Raw genomic sequence first — 22,426 nt, 5'->3', positions numbered from 1 at the left:
GGCCTGTGCGCTCATCTGTGTGTGTTTGGTGGAGGCAGCAGGGTAATGTTTTACTTGATGTAGGAGGGCCCAGTCCTCGGTGGAAGACGTCAGTCCATGAACAAGTGGCCCTGGGCTGTACATGAACGTTAGCTAAGCAGTGGCCCAGCTTGAGCCAGCATTCCTCCATGATTGCTGCTGGAAGAGGCTCTGGAGGCTCAGAGTGAGGAAGCCTAGAGTGCCTGCCTAGGCTGGCCCCACATGACAGGGCTCTGATGCCACACTAGGTACCTTGCTATTTGGTCACAAATAGCAAGCAGCTGGAGGAATGAAGGGCTCATTTTGGCTCATAAATAAAGGTAGTAAAGGTAGACTTTTATTGCCATAGAAGGCGTTTTGGGGTATCTTCAGCTGTGGCAGTTGGGGACTTGTGGCATCACATCTCACATTATGACAGATCATGAAGCGGGAAGACTTTAGCCGAATCCAGACATAACTCTAATCTTTAATGCTCACGCTAACCCACAGTGACCTGAGTCTGCCCAGTAGGTCCCAAGTCCTAGAGCTTCCACAGCCTCTTAATATAACCACAGGCAGGAAAAACTGCTCCCTGGTGTGGAAGTAGCAAGGGACCCAAGGGCCCCTTCCATTGGTGGCAAGGGGTACTAGAATGGAGCTAGGAAGTGTGTGTGTGAGTGAGCTCTGGGCCAGGAGCTAGGAGCTCCTGGCTGCTGTCTGTTACTTACCAATTGCTAGCTCTTTCTGGCCTTAGTTGGTAATGTTTGGCACCTCTTGAGGCCCTTCCATCTCAGTGATGGAAAGACAGCTTCAGCTCGTGATTGCAAAACATCTTCAGACTTAACTCTGTTCTGCTATGGAAGGCATGGTTCCTATCTTTGTCTTGATAGAATGCCTCCCTGTTAGAGGAAAGACGTCAGCTTGATCTTAGACAAGATCTATATATGATATTTGAAGACCCTACTGCCTCGGCTACACACTCCTGTTGCACTCAAGTGCCTTGAATTCAATTCATCTTTCTCTCTCTTTCCTGTCCTTTGGGAGGGTTTTCCAAGCTCAGCAGCTTAATGTCAGTTCATATCTGTTTTATTTCCTGCTCTTCTATTGTACCAGGGCAAGACTGGGTTTGCTGTGCGGTACCTACAAATGTGAGGAGACAGTATAGCCTCCACTTTCCTGTGCTCTTTCCTCCTTTTTGAAATATAAAAAATATTTGTCTGTTGTAAAATGCCATAAATGCATCTAATTTGCCTTTGTCTTTTCTCATAGCCGTGTTTTTAAAATCACATTGAAGACAAAGCCTTGCGCAGCCTAGGCTGGTGTCTAACTCTTTACTGCATAACCAACAATGACCTTGACCTCCTCATCCTCCTCCCTGTCTCCCAAGGTAGACTAGATGTCTTCTTGTGTTTTAAGAGGTATCTTGTCGCATTCTCTGGCCGTGATGTGGCTTTTGCCTGCAAGAGCTCTCAGCAACTGCTGGGGCCATGAATGCTTGGCCTCATGAGGCCCTGCCACCCTCGCTCCCCCAGAATAGATAAGTGGTTCATGGTTGCTGGGTGAGGGAGCATCCCAAGCCCCACCCCTTCCTCAGGCTGTCAATGTCGTTACCATTTTCTGGGTGACAGACTTTTTTCAAAGATGTAGCCTCCCATAATTGCCTATGCTCTGTATGTGACCCCTCACCCGTACATCTGTAACTAACTCTGGCTAACCTCATTGGTTCACCAAGCAAGATTTGAGTAGAATCCTTTCACTGTTCTATTATTCACATTTTCTCTGCGGTGAGTACGTGTTTGTTATCCCTAGTATCCGCAGAAAAAGCCATCCCAATTAGCTGTCTGAACGAATCCCACTTAATTGTTTTGCAAAGTGTTTTTCTTCACTGATCCTCTCTGGACACAGGAAATAATTCTAACCAATCTGCAGTGGTTCCCTATGGCACTGGGGCTGGTCCAACCACTTCGAATCTGGTGAGTGACAAGGGAGCCACCTGAAAACTAATCTTCAACTGCACAGGGACACGCTGTTTTCCAGCATGGCTGTGTTTCGTCATTAGCTATTCCCAGGGCCCACAGGGTCCCAGAGGGTGTCAGAGTACATTAATTTTTATCATAACACGGAATCTCCCAGGTCTGAATGGCAGCACATAGCTGTCAGGCCCTTTCTGAACTCTATTTCAGCTCCATATATCTCTAGGCAAAACAGAGGAGAGAGTCGTCATTGGCGAGGGAGATGTACAAAATGCATGAGATGCTGTATTGTTGGACTTGACCGTGTGCTTAAGCTTGTGACACACATGATTTCTTTCTCTATTGTCCGCACAAGCTCTCCTCTGCCTCCCTTATTAAGCCCTCCTTTCTGCCTACATGAGAACTACACAGAGTATGTATTAAATAAATTCCCTTTTCATCATGCTAATGAATTCATCAACCAGTATTTTCCAACCATTCTACAAAGACGTTTAAAAAAAATGAGTGTTCCTGTCCTATGAATTTTCACTAGAACTTACGCATCTACGGTGTCACCAGGAGTTTATAAATAATGGATTATTATGCTTAATATCACTTTACATCCTCAAAATGCACTTTTAATGGGGAATGCTAATGCATGTCAGAGAAGTCTAGTTATTTGGCCAGTCCTTTTATTCTACTCAACTTGTCAATAAAGTAAAATGCTTAAAAGGTTGCAATTTACCTGGAGGAAAGGAGGCTCTGATATGATTTTAGGGGCTTTCCATTGTGGATATAGGGAAAATGGGGATCATGGGGGAACTGTCTCTCCTTGCTGATGCATGTCAGCCCAGCCTGCTTCATCTGCTAGTTTCCTCCCTTGTACTGATACAAATGATGCTTGTTTTCTATGTGTTGAGTTGTGGAATTTACTGCTGTCCACTGTGGCCTCCCAAGAGACTTTCATATCATCAGTAAAATCCTGCAGGAATACATCACAATTCCTGGGTCCTTAGAAAGCCATGGGATTCCACCAAGAAAGACTTGAGGATGGTGCCCCTTTTCCTAGTCTATGGGAGTTTTGTTCCAATGTACGTGCAAGATGATGTGAGTGGTCCAGGGTGCTGTGCCTCATCCTTCCCTCCCTGCTTGCCCACATTGTGCTGAACATTGATTTTCCATTTTATTAAATATTCCCTGGAAGCAGGAACACAGGACAGTAAAGTGCTTAAGTGCAGAGGGCAGGTTTGGAAATTGCTAGAATCTGCACCAGAGAGTCAGGCCTGCACTGTAGATCCCATGCCAATCCAGCTAAGTGCACAATTATCAAATCGATGCCTTTCCCCCTAGAAAACCGTGTTGGGGAAGATGTGGGTGTTACTTTGTTCACACCCATCGCTTTATACCCCTGCTTTAAATCAATGAGGTTGAGATTTCACTGCTGCGACTGGGATGATGGGAAAGAGAAAATATAATCAAGATAATGGACAGGAGGCAAAAATTTAAGAGAATAACCAAAACAAGAGTGTTTTCATTTTCTGCTAAGTGTCTGTACTGATGTTCCAGAATCTACTCTAAGAAGTTGCAAATGGTGCATGAAATGAAAAATTCTTGTCGGTCTCCAGGGGACAGAGCCAGAGTGTTGCTCTCCTCCTGGCGACTGTTTGGATTGTTTCCTCTATTCCAGCTGAAGTAAAAAGAAAATATTAATTAAGCGTAACTAAGGTACTGGGACAGCAGAATCCAGTCCTGGTTAATTATTGTGGTAACACCCCGTGGTGTCCATCCATTCTTGACATCTTTAGGACTGTGACCCACCCAAAACACGGCTGATGACCATTGACCACCCAAACTGGTCGTTGTCATTTTACATGCCTTCTTTCCTCTCCTATCCATAGAGGAGGTTCTCCTACAGAAATTCTGAGTGAGGGCACCGGGACCAATCTAGAAAGTTTGGAGAGCAGCTGTATGTGTATTGTGTGTGTGTGCAGTCTTTGTGGGTACCATCTCCCCAAAGTGGAGGCCCAGATCTAAGCAACAGAAAACCGGACAAGGTATTAATAGTGATATTAATAGCCTGTTTTAGGCAACTTCTCCATCAAGGTCAATGGCAAAAATGCTGTATATAATTTTCCTTACAACTTACTTTCACTATTTTTAATTATACATATGTGTATGTGTCTTGGGGCCGGGAGAAACACGTAGGTACCAATGCCCCAGGAGGCCAAAAGAGACCAATAGATTCCCAAGGAGCTTGAGTTGTGAGCTTCTTGACTGTGGGTGCTAGGAGCTGAGCTAAGGTCCTCTGGAAGAGCAGGAGGCAATATTAACCATTGGGCCATCTCTCCAGACCCTGTATGTAGTTTTTCAGTTCTCAAAAATATCAGACGAATTAGGCATGGCCATTCTTTTCTACAGGAGATGTAGCTGTAACTTAGAAGTGTGTTAACTTTTCTAAGATCCACTCAACTGATGAGAGGCAGACCCAGGCTGAAAAACACGTTTTCCTTGTCACATAGTTTAACCTCTCTGTCGTCTTGGAACTGCAGCAATCAAAAGAATTCTCTCATAAAAATATTTTCACACATACATGTGTGCATGCATGTGTACACACACATAGAGACACACACAGACATACACACACACACACACACAAATACTTCTAAAAATAGAAACCTTGTTTTTCATTTACCCCTCCATAAAATGGGATTATTTCCTTTGGAAAAGGGTATTCACTACTTGCGTGTTCTTTCTAAATAATGCTTTTAGTAGCAAGTCTGTCACGATGCAACCCTTCTCAAATTAAATCAGTTCAGTGCCACGTCTAGATTTGTACAAAATCAATGCTTCAGCATCCTGTGATATAATACTTAGTGCTACCAAGACTTGAAAGAAAGCTTTTGTAAGACCATCTTTTAAGTTGCGATCTTGACAAGGCAGTTACATATTTATCCAATGAGTTGTACAATATAATTTTTAAAAATTTCTCTTATATTCCCTCCAAATCACCATGAACTGTGCCTACGGCATGTACAGTGCATAGCTGTGGTCTGGGATGGTTCCAGCACAGAGAATTTCAGCTGGGTGGAGGCAGCTGTAGAAAAAGATCCCTGTGGCCAAGTTTGTGCTGCCTCCCGTGAATTCAGACCAAACTAGCCATGTTAATTTAAGCAAGGGCCCACCTTGTAATGCTATACAGTTTTCAGCCCATCCTTCTCTGGGAGAACACACTGCTAGTTACAAGGTAAGACTGCCAAATGGTTTTCTTAATGGAACACGGCTCCATATGCCCTTTGCATCCAATTTCACAGTATTTCCAAATAGTATGAATTCTTGGAGCTCACTTGAGCAGTACCCCAGATGGTATGACATTCTGTTTCTAGGAGCAAACGGAATATATTTCCTTTTTAGTTGCATTCTATTTAGGTGATTCTTTTGTTTGTTCTGAAACAGGATCCTGCACAGTCACAATTTTTGGACTTGTAAGGGTGCTTCTTACCCTTAAAAATCCCACCTCATTTGTGGGGCATACTAACAGTTTTCACTGTCCCACCATTACTATGTGGCACCTCCCCATGACGGTGTCTTCTGCTGCTCTGAGAGTCCTTCTAAGGCTCTGTTCTCCTTTCTCATGGTTGACATTCTGGGCCTTCTGGGGTTCCTGCAGTCACAATGTAGCATTCTTATCTCCAAAGCATAAATGACTTTACTGGTCATTTATGTTCACCAACTTAAATCATTTTTAGGTAACATATTGCCAAAGATCTCTGTGTAATGGTGCAGGCACAAATATCACATGGAATATTGTAGGTGCTAGTTTTTAACTATATTTTATTTTAGTTTCTTACATCTCTTCCTCCCTTCTCCACCCCTGTCCCTTCCAACATCCCAGCACCAGGTAGGAGAGAAGGAATGTTTATGGGGAGAGAGTTCTCTTTAGCTACTTCCTGCTGGTTAGGGTCTTCAGGTTCTTTAGGACAAGCCCAATCCTCTTTTCAGGATATCTCCAACTGCATGTCCAACAGTATCAACAGCAATCAGATGCAGCAGGAGGAAGCACCAGTGGCTTTCTTCTTTCTCAGAGCTCCCCAACACTCTTCAGGCTCTGGTATTTATTCTCTTCCATAGTCCTCAGAATTAAACTACCTGCAGCTGGCTAAGAGCCCCTCTCAGAGCCTGCACCAGACAAATAGTTTGCTGCTGTGGACAATCTAAATCAGTCCCATATCCTACACCTGTGATCAGAACAAAACATGTTTACATCCACAACAGAATATAGCCTTGGTGCTGATGCATTCATTCAGATATGCACAAAGGGCTTACTTGTTTTCAAAGGCTTGTTTTTATTATGATTGTGTGTGTGTGTGTGTGTGTGGTTTTGTGTTCGTGAGTGCAGGTGACTGTGGAGGCCAGAAGAGGCTGTCTGGTGCCCTGTAGCTGAAGTTATGAAGAATTATGAGTTACCAGTGTGGGTCCTGGCAATGGAGCCCAGATCCTCTGTAAGAGCAGTGAGTGCTCCTAACTGTTGATCCATTTCTCCAGCCCCCAAGCTTAGTTCTCACTGTATGCCACGCCCTGTCAGAATAGACTTACCTCCTTCTGAACAGTGATGTCTGTTTGCACAAATAGACTGTGGGAGAAAGTATGAAAAAGTGTGGGAATGGGCCCCTGGAGCATGCTACACCTGAGAAACTGATTTACTTTCTAATGAATATGAGGCTTTGCTGTGTGTGGCTCACTTGTTCCTAGTTACTGATAAGGAGGCTCCCTGGACACTCAGACTTAACTGATATAGTTGACACGGACATTGGATATGTTGAGGATACATACTGATGGGATTGGCTCTACTCAGAAGCTTAATAGGCATCACTGGTGGTTTGACCTTCAGTGAGGACCTAAAAGCCAGGGAACTTGTTGGGTATCCAGATTTCCAGTTCTGTGCTTCTTTCATTGGCAGTAAGTCTACCAACCTTATCAGTGTCTTCTTCTTCTTCTTCTTCTTCTTCTTCTTCTTCTTCTTCTTCTTCTTCTTCTTCTTCTTCTTCTTCTTCTTCTCATTCTCTTCTTTCTTCTCCTATTCCTTCTTTCTTCCTTCTTCTGTCTTTCTTCTTGCCTTTTACTCAGTCCTAGCTAGCTGACCTTGACAAAGGCCTAAAAAAAGCCTGGAAGAACCTTTAAAAAGAGAGCCTACTAAGCTTCAAGCTGAGTGTCAAGGGTAAAGAAATGGCCAAGGGTGCAGGAAGGAGGCTTCAGAGTAGCCCTCGGCAGAAGGAGAGTGTAACAGCATAGGAAATAGACAGAGCTGGAAGATTCCACACCATGCTGAGACAGCATTCAGTTGTCTTGGCAATGGCAGGTGTGTTTGGGCCAGGGAAAGACAATGGGCACATGTATATTTTAAAACTAACATTCATGAGCAGACAGAGGGTTGTCTGTTACAACTCAAAACTGCTCTAACATCAGGTGTCTCTTTGTCTTTCCAATGCTCTTGCTTCTCTATGTCTTTCTTTGTTTCTCCTCCTTTTTTTCCCCACTCTTTTTCCACTGTCAGTGATTTTTCTCTCGCTTAATGCATGTGGACATCCTTGGGCGTTGTTCCTCAGGCTCTGTTCTGTTTTTATGGTGTCATTTACTTATTCCTTGACACTTTAATTCTTGCATACCATGTATCTTGGTCATATCTACTTCACCTTTCCTCTCCTATTTTTCCAGGGCACCTCAGAAGATGGGTCACTCTCATTAACATGTCCACTCTTTTGTTACCCACTGAATACACCTAGTGCTGTCTGTTGGAATGTCGGGTGACCATAGCTGCAGTGAGCTCATGGATACAATGGCCATGTTACATCCAGAAGATAAAATCCCATTCTTTTTGAGACACCATCCTGGAAGTCACCAAGTAGGGTATGCTGGCTGGCCAGCAAACCCTGAGGACAATCCTGTCTCTGCCTGCCCAAAGCTGGAGATTATAAACTCACATGTCTATGACCAGATTTTCTTGACACATGGGTTATAAGAATAAAACTCAGTTCCCCAAGTCCATGCAGCACTCACTTTCCTAACTGAGCTGGCCTCCCTAGCCCTGTCTGCAGGATTCGATGAAGCTAATGCACAGCAGGTATGACCCAATAGAGAGAGAATGTCTGAAATTGGGGCAAGCAGCAATTGGGGCTCTTGGGAGCTGAAGGGGCAGGGAGCCAAAGAAAGCTCAGCTGTTCCTTATCAGGTTAGCAACAGCCTCTGCACAGGACCCCACCCCTTTCACTTATTGCCTCAGCCCAGTTCTCTTTTGAGGAGAATGCACCAGTTAAACTCCAAGAGCCTGGGTGCATGGTCAAGAAGCCTCACTGCTGTCCCTCTGAAGGTTCCAAACAGAGCTGCCCGCTGGTTCATCATCAGAATTCTACCTACCTGGGAAGTAGAGGGGTTGTTTTCTGGCTCATAAACTGATTTCCAGGTAGAGGGGGCTGCTGGTTTTCAACACCATCCTTACAGCAGCTGGATGACTTGCCAGGTCAGAGAGAGAACGGGACAGTTTCTCCATGGGCAGACCAGAGAGTGGGAAGATTTCTCCTTGTCAGATTCACCAGTCTTGAACATGATGGTGGTCCTTTCTGTCCCTGTCACCCTTCCCAGGTCAGAAACCACTTGAGGACAAAATTTCCCCTTTCGGTGCCAACTAATAACATCTGCTCTGGGCTCCACTGATGCTGTCTTTATTTCCATCCTGTCTTCACAGTTTGATCCTGACTTTGCTCGGGGTTCCATTGATGCTGCCTTTATTTCCATCCTGTCTTCATAGTTTGATCCAGACTTTTCTTTGATGGCCTGTAAATATTCATCATCCGAGGTTCTTTTGAATTACAGTGGCTTTTAGTTAAAATTGAGTAAAATGTACCATTTGAATAATAAAAACCTCATTAAAGGGAAGCTAAAAGAATACTTTTCCTTTTGTACAAGCCAATTAGGTACCCTCATAATTAAAAAAAAAAAAGTCAAGCACATTATGGTTTCATATTCCATAAGCCTGTTTTTAATTAATAGAGGTGACATGGTTTAGGTGCTGGGTACATATTTTGCCTCTGGTATTGTGCAATTAACATTAATGAAGGGAATGGAAATGTAGTGGAAGAGGATCGTGTCTCCTGAGTCCTCCGTGCAGGCTCAAGTTTTCAGTGGGTTTTCATTCTTGGGGATAGTTCCAGACAAAAATAAAGGTACCCAGAGGAGGACCTGCGGCAGGTGTAATATTAAAATTCTCCATGGTCACACTGCCTGAAACTGTCCCAGGGACAGGCATCCACAGATTTAGGGTGTTGTTTTTTTCTTGTGGATAAAAAGGAATGATGCATCAATAAAGGGAGCCTCCATTTAATCCCACCGGCTGGTAAGATACTGGGGCTGTGCTCACTGTCAACTTAAAAGCTCTATTCTGCTTTTCCCAGTTTACAGGGGGAGGAAACAGGTTCACGTAGGTTCAGAAACTGGCTACGAACCTGCTAAGAAAGTAACCACCCTAGGCTAAGAAGGCCAACACTTGGCTCTATCCATCCCAGTTGGTATGTTGTATTAGTTACTCGTGGCTGCGACAAAATGCCTGACAGAAGCAACTGGAAGGATTCGTGTGGACTCACCGTTTCAGGGGATTTTATTCCACGACAGCAGAGAAGGCATGGAATGGGGAGTAGCTCAATCCGTGTTGCGTGCCCCACCCTGTGGCCAGCAGGAAGCAGAGGCTGGGGCCGGAAGCAGGACTTGGATGTATAAGCCATAAAGGCCCACTCTCAGCACTCGTTCATGCCAGCTATGCTCTGTGACCCAAACACTCCGTGTTCCCATATGGCTTCTGCTGCTGGGGCCTGTATTCACAGCCCTGAAGCTGTGGGTGGCATTCCGTGTTCAAACCAGAACCATCTATCACCTTGCTCTTATTCATTTATTTGTTTGCTCATTTATTTTTGTTGATTCAAATATTTGAATTCTGACCTCAAGAAAGTCGCCTCTAATTATATTACTAATTCAATGATAATGTAATGTGCAAACCTCCTGTCTTCCTGTCAGAACAATGGCAACAAGAATGAATGTCACCCAAGGTTATCACGAAAGTTAAATGAGCTATGTACCCAAAATTCTCAGCAAATATCTATTCCATGGTTAATACCACCCCAACAACTCCCCAACAAGGGGAGGAGAGAAAAAAAAAAGCAGCTTTGAGAACTGAACAGAATATTAGAGTTATAACCAAAAAGAAGCTCAGATATAATAATGCACTTGCATACACCCCCCCCCCCCCCAGCCACATTTTCTAAAGATTCTGCCTTGCTGCAAAGCCTCCCAGGCTCAGATCTCTACTTTGGTGTGAACCAGGGCTGATGCATGCAGTAGGAAACTGATGCCCCAGAACACTCATCTCCAGTCTTCAGAGAGCAACGGTGCCATTTGGAGCTTATGATTGAAAGCCATGGTGCACGCCGTATATGAAAAAGGTGTTATCCCGGACAAACCCAACTGACCACAACCACTCCACCATGCTTCGTTTGAAGTGGCCAAAAGTTGGAAAATGGATCAAGCAACAGAAATGAACATCATGATCTCTAAACGAGATCCAGATTGCCCCATGATAATGAGGCAATCTTATCAAGTATAGTTAAAACTTAAAAACGTGATTTATCAAGTATAGTTCTCTCTAGCTGTGCTGTGCATGCTTTCCATTAAGCATTTAAGCAAACTTTACTATCAGTTCTTTATAAACTTGCCAGAAACATAGATGAGAGGGAATGTTTCCAAACTTGCTGAAGAAAGGCAGTGTTAGCTAGATGGTTCAAAGCAAAGTCTTCTGAAGAAAACAACAGACCAGTATCACATAGGAACAGACAAAATCTTCAATAAAATACTGCCAAACTAAATGCAATAATGTAAAAAAAAAAAAAGAGAGAGAGAGAGAGATTATACACTAACTATTAAGGGATTTAATGTTAAATATTAAAAAAAATCAATCAATGAAAGAAATACAAGTCAGAAGAATAAAGAGCCATCTGGATGGATATAGACAAATCATTTGTAAATAGGTCAGTGTTCTTCCCTTGATGAAAAATATAAATATATACTCAGGGCTGGAGAGATGGCTCAGCAGTTAAGAGCACTGACTGCTCTTCTAGAAGACCCAGGTTCAAATCCCAGCACCCACATGGCAGCTCACAACTGTCTGTAACTCCAGAATCTGACACTCTCACAAAGACATAGATGCAGGCAAAAACACTAATGCACATAAAATAAAAAATAAATAAAAAATTTAAATACTCAGTGGAGTTGGAATCAAAGGGCATTCCTTCACCTCACTGATGGTACCTAGAGAAAGTTCTCAGCTGATGCATTTGCACTGAAAGCTTGAATGATTTCTCGCTAATATCCAAAAGCTAGACAAGAGTATTAGCAGCCAGAAACAGTCCAGATTGGAAAGGAAAAAATCAAAACTACCTTCCTTGCATATGAAATCATTTTGCATGTATACAATCTTAAAAATAAATCAAAGCTCGTATTCAGGTTCAGCAGGATTGCAGGGTGATTGCTTTAATATGCAGAAGTGAGTTAGTTTGTTTCTGGGTGGGAGCAGCAATGATACCTCCAAAAGGAATCAAAGAAAATTGTTCTGCTTGCAGTAACATCAGAAAGGAGAAAGTAAAGAATCAGTTTTGACACTTACAAATGAATTTAACAAAATGTGAAAAACTTAGGCTTTTCAATGTATGAAATGTTGCTGGAAGAAATTAAAGAACACTCAAATGAATAGAGATAGCCCATGTTCATGGATTGGAAGATCGGATGTTGTGTGGATATCAATATCCCTCGGATTGATCCACACTGTGAATTCAGTTTCCTTCAAAACTAGATTTTTGGTCTTGAACTTCATATGAGAATCAAAAGGACACTGAACAGACAAACTGAGGATGGAAACCTCCCATTTTTCAGTAATTAAAGGCATAATATGTCATGACCATGGATATTTGGGGAAATGACTAGAATTGGTATTCCAGAATTCAACCCTTATGTGATTGATCTTTCAAACCCTGGTGTCGAAATAAGTTGGTGGGTAAAGAATAGTCTTTTCCATAAATGGTTTTAGAGCCAGTGAGTATCAACTACAAAAGAATGAAGCCGGATCACTTTCATGCACCACATACAAGAGTCAGCTGGACAGGAATCAGTGACCTAAATATAAAAGCCCAAACTACTCCATTCCGGAAGGAAACATAGAATCATAATATCTCTATGATACTAGAATAGATAAGGATTTCATAAGTCCAGTCCCAAAATCACAAGAGACAATGAAGAGATCACTCACTTTTGCTAGGGTGACTCAGAAGTCTCTGTAGAAGAGGGGGCAGAAATATTGTAAGAGCCAGAGGAGAAGGGAGTTTCTAGAAGCTGCTCCCATAAGGTCTCACCAATGTGACCATCTGAACATGATCTGAACATGGACAACAGCAAATGACATGCTAATATGGATGAAGGAAAGACGAAAAGGCCTCAACCCTACAAAAAGAACGACAAGCAACTAAGGAATCCTGAGATTGGAAGAAACTGTCTTTCCCAGGGATGAGAACACCAATAGGTTATACTAAATGACCAACCCTGAAATCATGCATACAAGTAACGTTATACAAACTCGAACTGAACAGGTTGTATTTGTGTACTTAGGGTGTGTGTGTGTGTGTGTGTGTGTGTGTGTGTGTGTGTAACAGCAATTGATGGAAAAAGAGACCATGAATTTGAGAAGGAACAAGAAAGAACATAGAACGTTCTTGGAGAGAAGAAAGGAAAGGGAGGAAATGTTGTAATTATATTATAATCTCAGAAAAATAAAAAAGAAAGAAAAGACAGTTGATGACATAAGATGCAGATGTGTAACGTGTGGCTGGTTGGGATGTGAGCGGTGTGTCCCACCTGGCCCTGAAGTTTGATTCTTCCTCAGAGGTTAACACAGCGTTTTGCTATGAGCCAGCAAGTCCCATTTGCAAGTACATACCCAAGAGAAATAAACCAACACATCTCCAAAAGAACTGGCAAAGCAGTGTCCGCAGCAGCGATATTCACATTAGCCCTACACTACGGGCAACCCACATGTCCATCAAAGGTGAAGGGATGAAAACAATGCCATCTGAGCCTACAGCAGAGCACTCTCAGGCCTAGGAGGGTGGGCACTGCCGATTTCCTTGTACAGCATGAAGCCTTGAGACATTATGCCAAAGCAAAGAAGACAGTCATAAAGGACCACACATCATCTTACGTGCAAGAGATGATCGTGTCAGACAAATCTGTAGAAAGTGTACTCGTTGTATATGGGATGGGTGCCATGCCGTTGGTGACAGCTAATGAGTTACTTCCTTGTGGTTGTAACTGCTGTAAAGTTGGAATATGGTGATAAAACATGACCCATATATATTCAACTCGGAACATGCTAGGTACTTCAGATTAGTTGCATGGGATGTGAATTACATCTCACAATTAGAAAAAAAAAAAACAATGTAAAACACAAAATGGAAAAACAATGCCTGCCACTATGTTTTTCTACTTTTTTTTTTTACTAGTGACTACATATGGATAGATCCTACTTTTCTTGCTCTTGTGTTGATTTTATGTTATTTTCACGTGCATTAATTTGTTGGTGTGTGTTCACTCAGATGTAGGGGGGCAAGTGTGTATATGTGTGCATATATGTCTGTGTGTTTGTGTGCATGTAAGCATACATGCACCAAGGCTGATGTGTGGAGGTGGGAAGCCAGCTTGCAGGAGTGATCTTTCCACCAAGTGGGTCCTGGGGATCAGACTCACGTTATCTGAATTGGTGGCGAGTGTTTTTGTCCACTGAGCCATTTTGACAGCCTTGGTTTGGGTTTTTACAGATAGGGTTGCGCTGTGTATGCCAGGCTGGCCTAGAGTTCACCGTGTGGCCCATGTTGGCACTAGCGTCAGCGCTTCGATGGCAGGTGTGGGCAACCACACCTTTGTAGGCGTTTTTCTTTCTGGAGAAAGCTTTATGACACACATAATCACACATGTTGACCTTTGTTCCCTGCCTTTTCGGTTCCCCTCGGAAGGTCTGGAGACTCTGAATTCACTGTTGTGTATTTATCTCCTTTTGGGGACCATGCCTGGGTGGCTCCTGGTTCACAGCTAGTTTTAGTAAGTTCTGCTCATCTGTGTAATTGTGACTGAACTTTAAGGGCACACTTGGACTCTTAGGTGAGTGTCTTGGGAACTGTTGGTTTCCTAAGGTATATTACCGCAATGTGGGTGCCTTACAGCAACAAACATTCATAGCCTCTCACGGTTCCAGGAGCCAAGGAACCGTGTCTACAGGATGCCTCCTGGGCTGGGGGTGACTGTATCCTCATTCTCCTGGTTGTCCCCAATCCTTCAGTTTTCTCAGCTTGCCCATTCATCATTCTGACCCTCCATTGGTGTGTATGTGATTCTATAATACATTTTGCTTCATAATATATTCTAAAGCAAAATGGGTTTACTTGTTATTGTGCTGTTGGCTTTGCATTTGAATACATCCTCTCCACAGGACCGTTTCCCCAATTTAGTGAACTTCTGGTTTGTTGCTTTTATGTTTCAATTACAAATAAAACAGGGAGCCTTGAAGAGATGTCATTGCGTAGCATCTGTTCATTAGGACTCCTTTTAAATAAAATTTATTTATTGGCACTTAGGGATTCAATCAGATGAAAGGGTTACTCTTATTGTTAAAATTTCATTTATAGCACACCTCTTCTTACTTATCCCCAGGCTCATTTCTAAGCGGTTCAGATTTAATATGTGTATGTGTGTAGCCAAAGCTAGCTTGGAACTCTCTTCATAGTCAAAGATGACCCCAAACGCCTGCTCCTCTGCCTCCACCTCTTGAGTGTTGTACACCTCTGAGAGGAATGTATTCAGATAATGTGACCATCTCTATAAACAGGATGTATTCCCTTTGATACATTTATTTAGTACCCACTAAGCCTTTGACCACAGTGTCAATAAAGAAAGGAAGCAAGCAGACTCCTCATGTGTATTTGGTGGGCTATTTTGGTTGAACATAAAGGTGCTGGTAACTGTTTGTGTTAGAAAGCAGAGTTGACTGGGGACAGTGTGTTCCAACTTCAGCAAGCCACCCTCCTCCTGATCTACCCCATATGGTTCTGCGTTAGCATGGCTGTCGTATGTCCTGGGTACTTGTTGTTGCTGGCACCCCGAGCAACAACTGAATCATTCAGAGTGACGTGACGTCCTGGCGTGTCTCATCGCTCACTGATTGGCGTCTTGAAAACCCTGAGAAGCGGGCTGACTCTAAGTGGATGGTGGTGCCACATTTCCGACCGTCAGTTTGTGCCTGATGTGGTCTGTTTCACTGTGCAGGTCTCTGCATGTGCTTGTGTGTAATGCGGCGGGTTTTGCCCTGCCCTGGAGCCTCACGAAAGATGGCCTGGAGACGACCTTCCAGGTGAACCACCTGGGACACTTCTACCTTGTCCAGCTCCTGCAGGACGTTCTGTGTCGCTCAGCCCCTGCCCGTGTCGTCGTGGTGTCGTCCGAGTCCCACAGGTGGGTTTGAATTTGATTTGACAATTCCCACCTGTCCCTTTGTTTGCCCCATGTGAAATTCTCTCCAAGTCGCCAACTGAAACTAATTTTGACTTGAAGCTGGAGAGAGGGCTCGGCTTTTAAAAGCTCGTACAGAGAGCACAATTTCAGTTCCTGGCCCCCAGGCCGGGTGGCTGTCAACCACCTCTGACTCCAACTGCAGAGGCTCCAACATCCTCTTCTGGTCTCTGTAGATACTTAACAACCTCCCTCCCTCTCCTTTTCCCCCTCTTTCTCTCTCTTTCACACATTAACACACATACACACACACACACACACACACACACACACAGACAAAAGTAAGTTTTAAAAATAATAATTTGACCAGTCTCACTATGAGAAGCATGAGTGTACACAACCTGGCTTCACTGATTTTTCTAGATCCTTCCACATGTGTGCTCACGGAGACTTGTTTCGGGGGGACTGTTTAGAGCAATACAGAGTGATTTTACAATTATACCTTAGGCTCCCCATTGATTTCACTCAGAGATGGAATAATAATTGATGAAATCTGAATGGCATGACCTTTATTGATTTGTAATTCAACAACTTCAAAGTCTCACCGAGAGGAAGGCGCAGTTATTCTTGCAGGGGAAACAATGCAGTTAAAGGCCGCGAGATGAAATCCAATTGTTTTATAATGAGAAATTAGGGAATTCAATGCAGACATTAGCAGCGTAATTGCAGAAAGGGAAGGACTGTAGTTAACGCGTATTGGAAATCTGGCCATGCCTCTTTCGGTTAGAATTTCAATTTACACATCAGATGGCGTTTCTTTCTGATTGCCATTAGACTATTCAATCGACGAAAAAGACATCTGAAAACATGGTTGTGTTTTCAACATATTTGTGCGGGAGTTGGATAAACAACTAACCGTTCCTAAGAGAAAGTGCTGAGAAGAAACAAAGGGTTCTTGGAGCTGTCAAGGCAAGATTTACAGCTTGTGGCTGAGACTTCTTTTCCCTGTGTTCTCCGTGTTGGGGGTAGGGGGAGCTTTGCCTCCTTAGGAAAGTAGCTCTAAATAAATAAATAAATAACGATGTGCCAAGGACTATTTTCTTCCTCTTCTTCTCCATCTTAAGTCCTGAAATGTTTTGGTGACCCAGAATGCAGCTTATTTTTTTTTTTTTAATCATACTTCCATAAAATGTAACCCCTGGGACTTTGAAGAGAGAGACCAGCCAAGGGTTAGCTTGAACCCTTTATCACTCCCAAACACAGGGGCTTATGGTGTAAGTGACACGCTGTAGACAGATTTACTCTTGCCAGTTTAAATTTATGATGGCTTCAATGAAAGGGAAGCGTGGGTAATAATCCTCCCCCTCGCTAGAAGACACGGAACATCTAGTAATTAGGTAGTAACAAAATCTGGCGGGGCTTATCTTTGCAAATCACACCAGGTTTGAGAAAGAAAGGGAGTGGCCCCCGCCAGGCAGTGATGGGGGGCTACCGCGGGGGTGGGCGGGAGAGAGAGCTTTAGGAATAAATCTCCCAGCCGCAATCGCTTACCAGATGTGGAGGGCACCACGGGATACGTTTAAATGAGCTGGTATTTAATGGGAAGTGGTGAGGAGGTGTCAGCCGTTCACCTCCCTCGGCAAGGCTCTGTCTCAGATGCCATTTCCTGGGACGCCTTTGTTCTCGCTGGAACCCCAGTGTAATTCCTGCCTACTTGGAGATCCGAATCCCGATGAGTTTGGAAGGAAAGACCTTGGCCTCCTGAATGAGATGTGTTGTCATTTCTAGCGAGGCCTAACTGACATGTGTGTGAAAGGCCTGCATCTGTGCGCTGGCTGGCTCTTGTTGTCCGCTCTCTTCTTATTAACATTCTTACAAAACATTAATTCCTACAGGCCAAACTCTTTACTGCTCTTTTGTGGTGTCCCTGAGCGCCAGAGAGCAAGCGCGGATGCCAGGCACACAGACAGGCGCTAGCCCACTGCTGAAGGACCCAGCCCCTAAACCAAATTGTAAAACACAAGTGTTGATATCTAATTACCTCCATAAACCTTCACGGAATCTCTTCGTTGGAGTCAAGACCCCCTGTTAGGGGAAAAATAAAGTCCTATGTTTGCAGAAAATATTATACTGGATGCCCTCGGGCGAAATATTTATTAAGCACTCTCTATCTTCACTGTTTTACTTACTTATCTGGAGTCTGAGCTAGTGAATTGAGTTTCTGCCTGTCTAAAATATATCAGAATGAAATGGGAAGTTGGCTTCCTCCCTGTGAAAATTACTCAGATAACAATTAAAATAGAATGAAAAGAGCAGAGTGCTGGCTGCACAGCTCTAAACAGCCTTAGCAGTGTGAAGACAGAATGACAGGTACAGTCAGAGACAGTCACACACGTACAGTTACATACATGCAGTCACACATACAGCCTCACACAGCCGGCCACACAGAGTCCTCCACTCAGTCATCCCCCAACAATCTCACATGTGTAGATTCTCAGACACATAATCACACGCATGCAACTACACAAACAGCCACGTGCAATCAAGCCCACCACAGCGTCACATACGTAGACTCTCAGACACATAAACACAGATAAAATCACACACAATTGGGAAAAAAATCTTCCCAGTGTTCCCCAGCCATGAAGTCGGGAGCCTATCGTAACAGCAGGGGACACAGCCTTCAGTTGTGTCATGGAGAACACTGAGAGGGTGATCCTCATGGTCAGTGTTCTCTGAGTTCTGGCCTCATGACCAGCCTCCGGTTGTCAGATCCTGGATTGGGATTCCATTATAATGCTGGCACTGTCTGCTCACCATGAGCTCCCAGCCTAGCCTTCAGACCAAGTGGACAGATGCCTGGCAGTCAGTGTGAATGACAGAGGGGCCACGGGGAGGCAGGACACAACGATGTGTTGCTAGCTCTGCTACGGGTCCCGGAGGACGATGCCGTCACCAAACACTGGAAGTGACTTCATAGAATTGGTCCTGCGTGGTGGATGCTGAGTTACTACGGAAACGGATATCTCAATCTCTTTGCATAGCTTCTTTCGGTCTATACCTCTTTACCACCAAGAAATCACTGTGACCTCAAGCTGGGAGAGCTGCCTGGAAGAAGTGTCCCCAGGCTGGGTTCCTGTGAATGCTTTTGATGGGGAGATTTTCTAGGAGCAGGAAGACAAGGAAGCGTTGAGGGGACCAGTGAAGGGTGATATTTCTTCCATTCCTTTCAGATGTTCATATATGCTGAGTACCCTTTTCCACTCTCAGCAGTAGCACTTCCAACTCACGTTCAGACCTTCGACCCCCAGATTTGGAACTCAGGAGCCCCTTTATGTGACAGCCCCCTTCTGTAACACCTCATTACTATGTTGAAATCTACTTGAAGATACTATCGTTTCCCCTACACAAACATATTTTTTAGTTCAGTATAATGTTGTAAGCCCAATGTAAAGAAACCATAAACCGGAAACAAAGTAGCATGAGTTCCATCCTTGAACCATTTGGGCAGGACTAAGGAGAAGATAATTGAATGTATGTGTCCTGTATAAACCACCCCCGCAAAGACTGTTAACAGGCAGGCCCAGATTCCAGTGCCACTAATATTGAGTCAGTCCTAACACTCCTGAACCCTAGGACACCCAGGGGTGCATCTGTTCCTCATTTTCATAGTTGTTGCATGGGATTGAAGGCTCTGTAGATGTTATTAAGACTATGCACGTACATGAAGCACAAGTCGGAGACTGTGAATTCCACCCAAGCTTCGCATCTGTCTGAGTGTCCATGGGGTACTCATGGGTCACGATTCCAGCCTTCCCTGCCCCATGCTGGGAGTTACTTAAAGATTGTGGCTGGGGCGTGTTTTCTATTTTGAATTAAGATACTGCGATTCTGGTCAGCTGGAGCTGTAGGGTCAGCTGTAATTAACAAGGGGCTGAAACCGTTGAACCGAAACCTTTGCATTACTGGGACAATTGGTGCTGGTCAGCCGGAGCAGGGAAATGGATGGTGATTAAGAAGAGCCCTGAGTCACTGAAGTATGGCCTTCTGGAGGTGTTCATGAGAGTCAGCACACCTGGGAGTGGTGTTACATCACGCCGCCATCTGGTACTGTGAGAGGCGAGGGGAGGCCATTGTTGAAGGTGAAGCCACAGCAGCTGTTGAAGTCTGGGACTGAAGGGGTTGTGCGGGGAAGTTGAGGCTCGGCACTATGAAGAAAGCCAGGAGAGGCTGTTGGTGAAAGTGCAGCCCAGTTGCCGCAGACGTTCCCAGCAGTTTTGGAGATGCCGTTACCACGGAATGACCACGAAGAGCAGCAGCAGCAGCAGTGGAATGGAACTAGCCTAGCAGGCGCCTACAAGGCAAGCCGTGTGTGCTGCAGAGGGTCAGAGAAGTGACCCTCACTGTGTGGAGGAGCCCGGAAGATGGGCAGTGAATCCCGTGTATTCCCCATTGGCTTATTTATACTGCTGGAGTGTGGTTTTGCTTTATTCAGTGTGCCCTGGTTCTTCCCTCTTGAAGTGGTCCTGGGTTCCATAACAAAGTAGCCTGAGCAAGCCATGTGGAGCAAGCCAGTTAGCCGTGCCCCTCCGTGGCCTCGGCATCAGCTCGGGCCTCCAGGTTCCTGCGCTGTTTGACTTGTTTTAATGATGGACAGTGACGTGGAAGCATAAGCTGAATAAAACCTTTTCCTTTGGGTCATGGTGCTTGATCACAGCAGTATTAAGCCTAATGAAGATACCATACGATATCCAAAGTTAGCTTGATGAAGCCAAGTATAGAGAGTCCTCAAACACATCTGATACTACCCAAAACATTCTTTTTGGTTGTTTCTTATAATCCACTTCTGTAAGGCAGTCATTTGTTCCTTTTTCTTTGACAAAGAAAGAGCAAGGCAGGTATAAAGGAAGCAAACAGCTGGCGTTTAACGGCTCCGTCAGACTCCGTCAGATTTTAAAACATCAACTAGTTACTTTGATTTTTGTGTGCCCATCCCATGCCCATTCTTAAAAACAGTAGAGTCAGCCAGAACTTGGTTTTAGCTTTGTTTACATTTATTTTTTTAAATGTAAAAGACTTTTCATGGCACCTCACCAAGGTTACAACCCTTTTATGATCGTTAATTTTTAATCTGGAAAAGAGTTTTGGAGGCAAGACAGCTGGTCTGTCTGAACTTGGAGGCTCAGAGGAAAATGTACAGAACTCATGCACTCGGCTAAAATAATCTAGGAAAACCCTGCCAAAGGTTGGGAATGTGATATCGCTTTTCTAATGTAGCCACCTTTTATCTAAAGCTTGTTTCCATTTAATTATCCTTGAACTTGTGGTTGAAGATCTTAAGGAGCGCGCACGCACACACACACACACACACACACACACACACACACAAGTTATTTTTTGACTTTTGAGTTCGGATCTTACATTAAAACAGTCTAGTATGGAACTCACTACGTCCAGGCTAGCCCCAAGCTCAGGGTGATTCTCCTGCCTGAGCTTTCTGTGTGTTGCTACTGCAGGTTGAAATAGGTGTGTTTGGAGGCACAGAGCACCTTGGTTTTATTTGGCCTGCTGCACTTGTAGGGGCAGGCTTACCTTTCCTCTTTGGATCAGATTAGTTGGCATTGTGCTAAGCCACCATCTTCTACCTTTGAGGGCCACGATTGTGAGGAACAATAAATCTTCACTGTTTGCTGAGATTTCAGGTCAAAATCCAAAGCCCTGCGGGAACCCGCATCTTCTATGTGCTACGTCATGCTTTCTGTTTTTCAGATTTACAGATATTAACAATTCCTCCAGGAAACTAGACCTCAGCTATCTGTCTCCATCAAAGAGTGACTACTGGGCTATGCTGGCTTATAACAGATCCAAACTCTGCAACCTCCTCTTCTCCAGCGAGCTGCACCGCCGCCTCTCCCCACGCGGGGTCACATCCAATGCCGTGCACCCTGGGAACATGATGTTCTCATCCATTCATCGCAGCTCGTGGGTGTACACGCTGCTGTTCACCTTGGCCCGGCCATTCACCAAGTCCATGGTAAGTGGGTGCCTTCTGGCACCTCCCAACATGCCTTCAGTCTGTTTCACTGCTGGGCCTGGAAATCTAGACCTGGTTGTCTACCTGTAATCTCCCTGTCACTGCTTGCCATGGGCCTGGTTTTGAGTGTAACAGCGTCCAGCCTGTTCACTCATTGGCAAAAGGCTGTCCAACACATCCGTCACGTTGAGATTGGGTCTGTTGCTCTACCAGGGTCTTCGCTTGGATAAGAGATGTTGGTTGTCAGTGTTCTGTGGAGGACACCTGAAAATTCTGGGGGTTTGGGGCAAGGGGGTCGCAACAATGGTTTGTTTTTGTCTCGATGAGATTTCTGCTTCGATTCACAAACTTCTAAAGCCTACTCTGTGGAAACAGAACTTGATGTGTGTGCCTTGTGTTGGCTGAAAATGTGGATTACAGAGTGTTAATAGGTATGGCTCTGGGTTCAGTGAGACTTTTGTATTGGATGTTCTAGATGCTTCTAGAATGGAGGTCCCGCTGCAGCTCTTTCCTGGAAAAGGCTTTGTGGCTAGAGTGTGGTTTCTCCTTCCTATCCCTGAAGACAAATATCTTGGATGAACCACACTGCTGTGGTTAGAACTGAAGTGTTCACAAAGCTAAATATGAAGATTTTACGTTTTTGTCGGTTGTTTATCAATGGTGTGTAAAAACCCCTTCTGCGCATTCATTAACCCAAAGTGACTTGAATGAAGAGGGCGCGTGGTACACAGAATATTTGGTCTCGTCCTTTTCTGAGCCTCAGGCTTTGAAAAATGTTTCTGCTAAGGACAGGGAGATGACGTAGTGGAATGAGCGCGTTCTGTGTAAGTATTAAGAACAAGATTCAGCTCCCCGG

At 44.3% G+C, this 22,426-nt stretch overlaps 1 protein-coding gene across 5 annotated transcripts in view; it reads left to right on the top strand.

Annotated features, from left to right (window-relative positions):
• The window catches only part of Wwox (WW domain containing oxidoreductase), a 906,316-nt gene that overhangs the window by 257,403 nt on the left and 626,487 nt on the right, over positions 1 to 22,426 (top strand). For all 5 annotated transcript variants that reach the window (XM_060391914.1, XM_060391916.1, XM_060391917.1 and 2 more), the window contains exons 7-8: positions 15,354 to 15,539; positions 21,306 to 21,570. In XM_060391914.1, the coding sequence (XP_060247897.1) occupies positions 15,354 to 15,539; positions 21,306 to 21,570 (451 nt within the window). The remainder of the gene's footprint in view (positions 1 to 15,353; positions 15,540 to 21,305; positions 21,571 to 22,426) is intronic.

Source organism: Meriones unguiculatus, chromosome 10, assembly GCF_030254825.1.
Source record: "Meriones unguiculatus strain TT.TT164.6M chromosome 10, Bangor_MerUng_6.1, whole genome shotgun sequence".
In the NCBI taxonomy this organism is placed as follows: domain Eukaryota; kingdom Metazoa; phylum Chordata; class Mammalia; order Rodentia; family Muridae; genus Meriones; species Meriones unguiculatus.
Note: the sequence above shows the minus strand (reverse complement) of the source record. Positions and strands in the feature narration are given on the sequence as shown.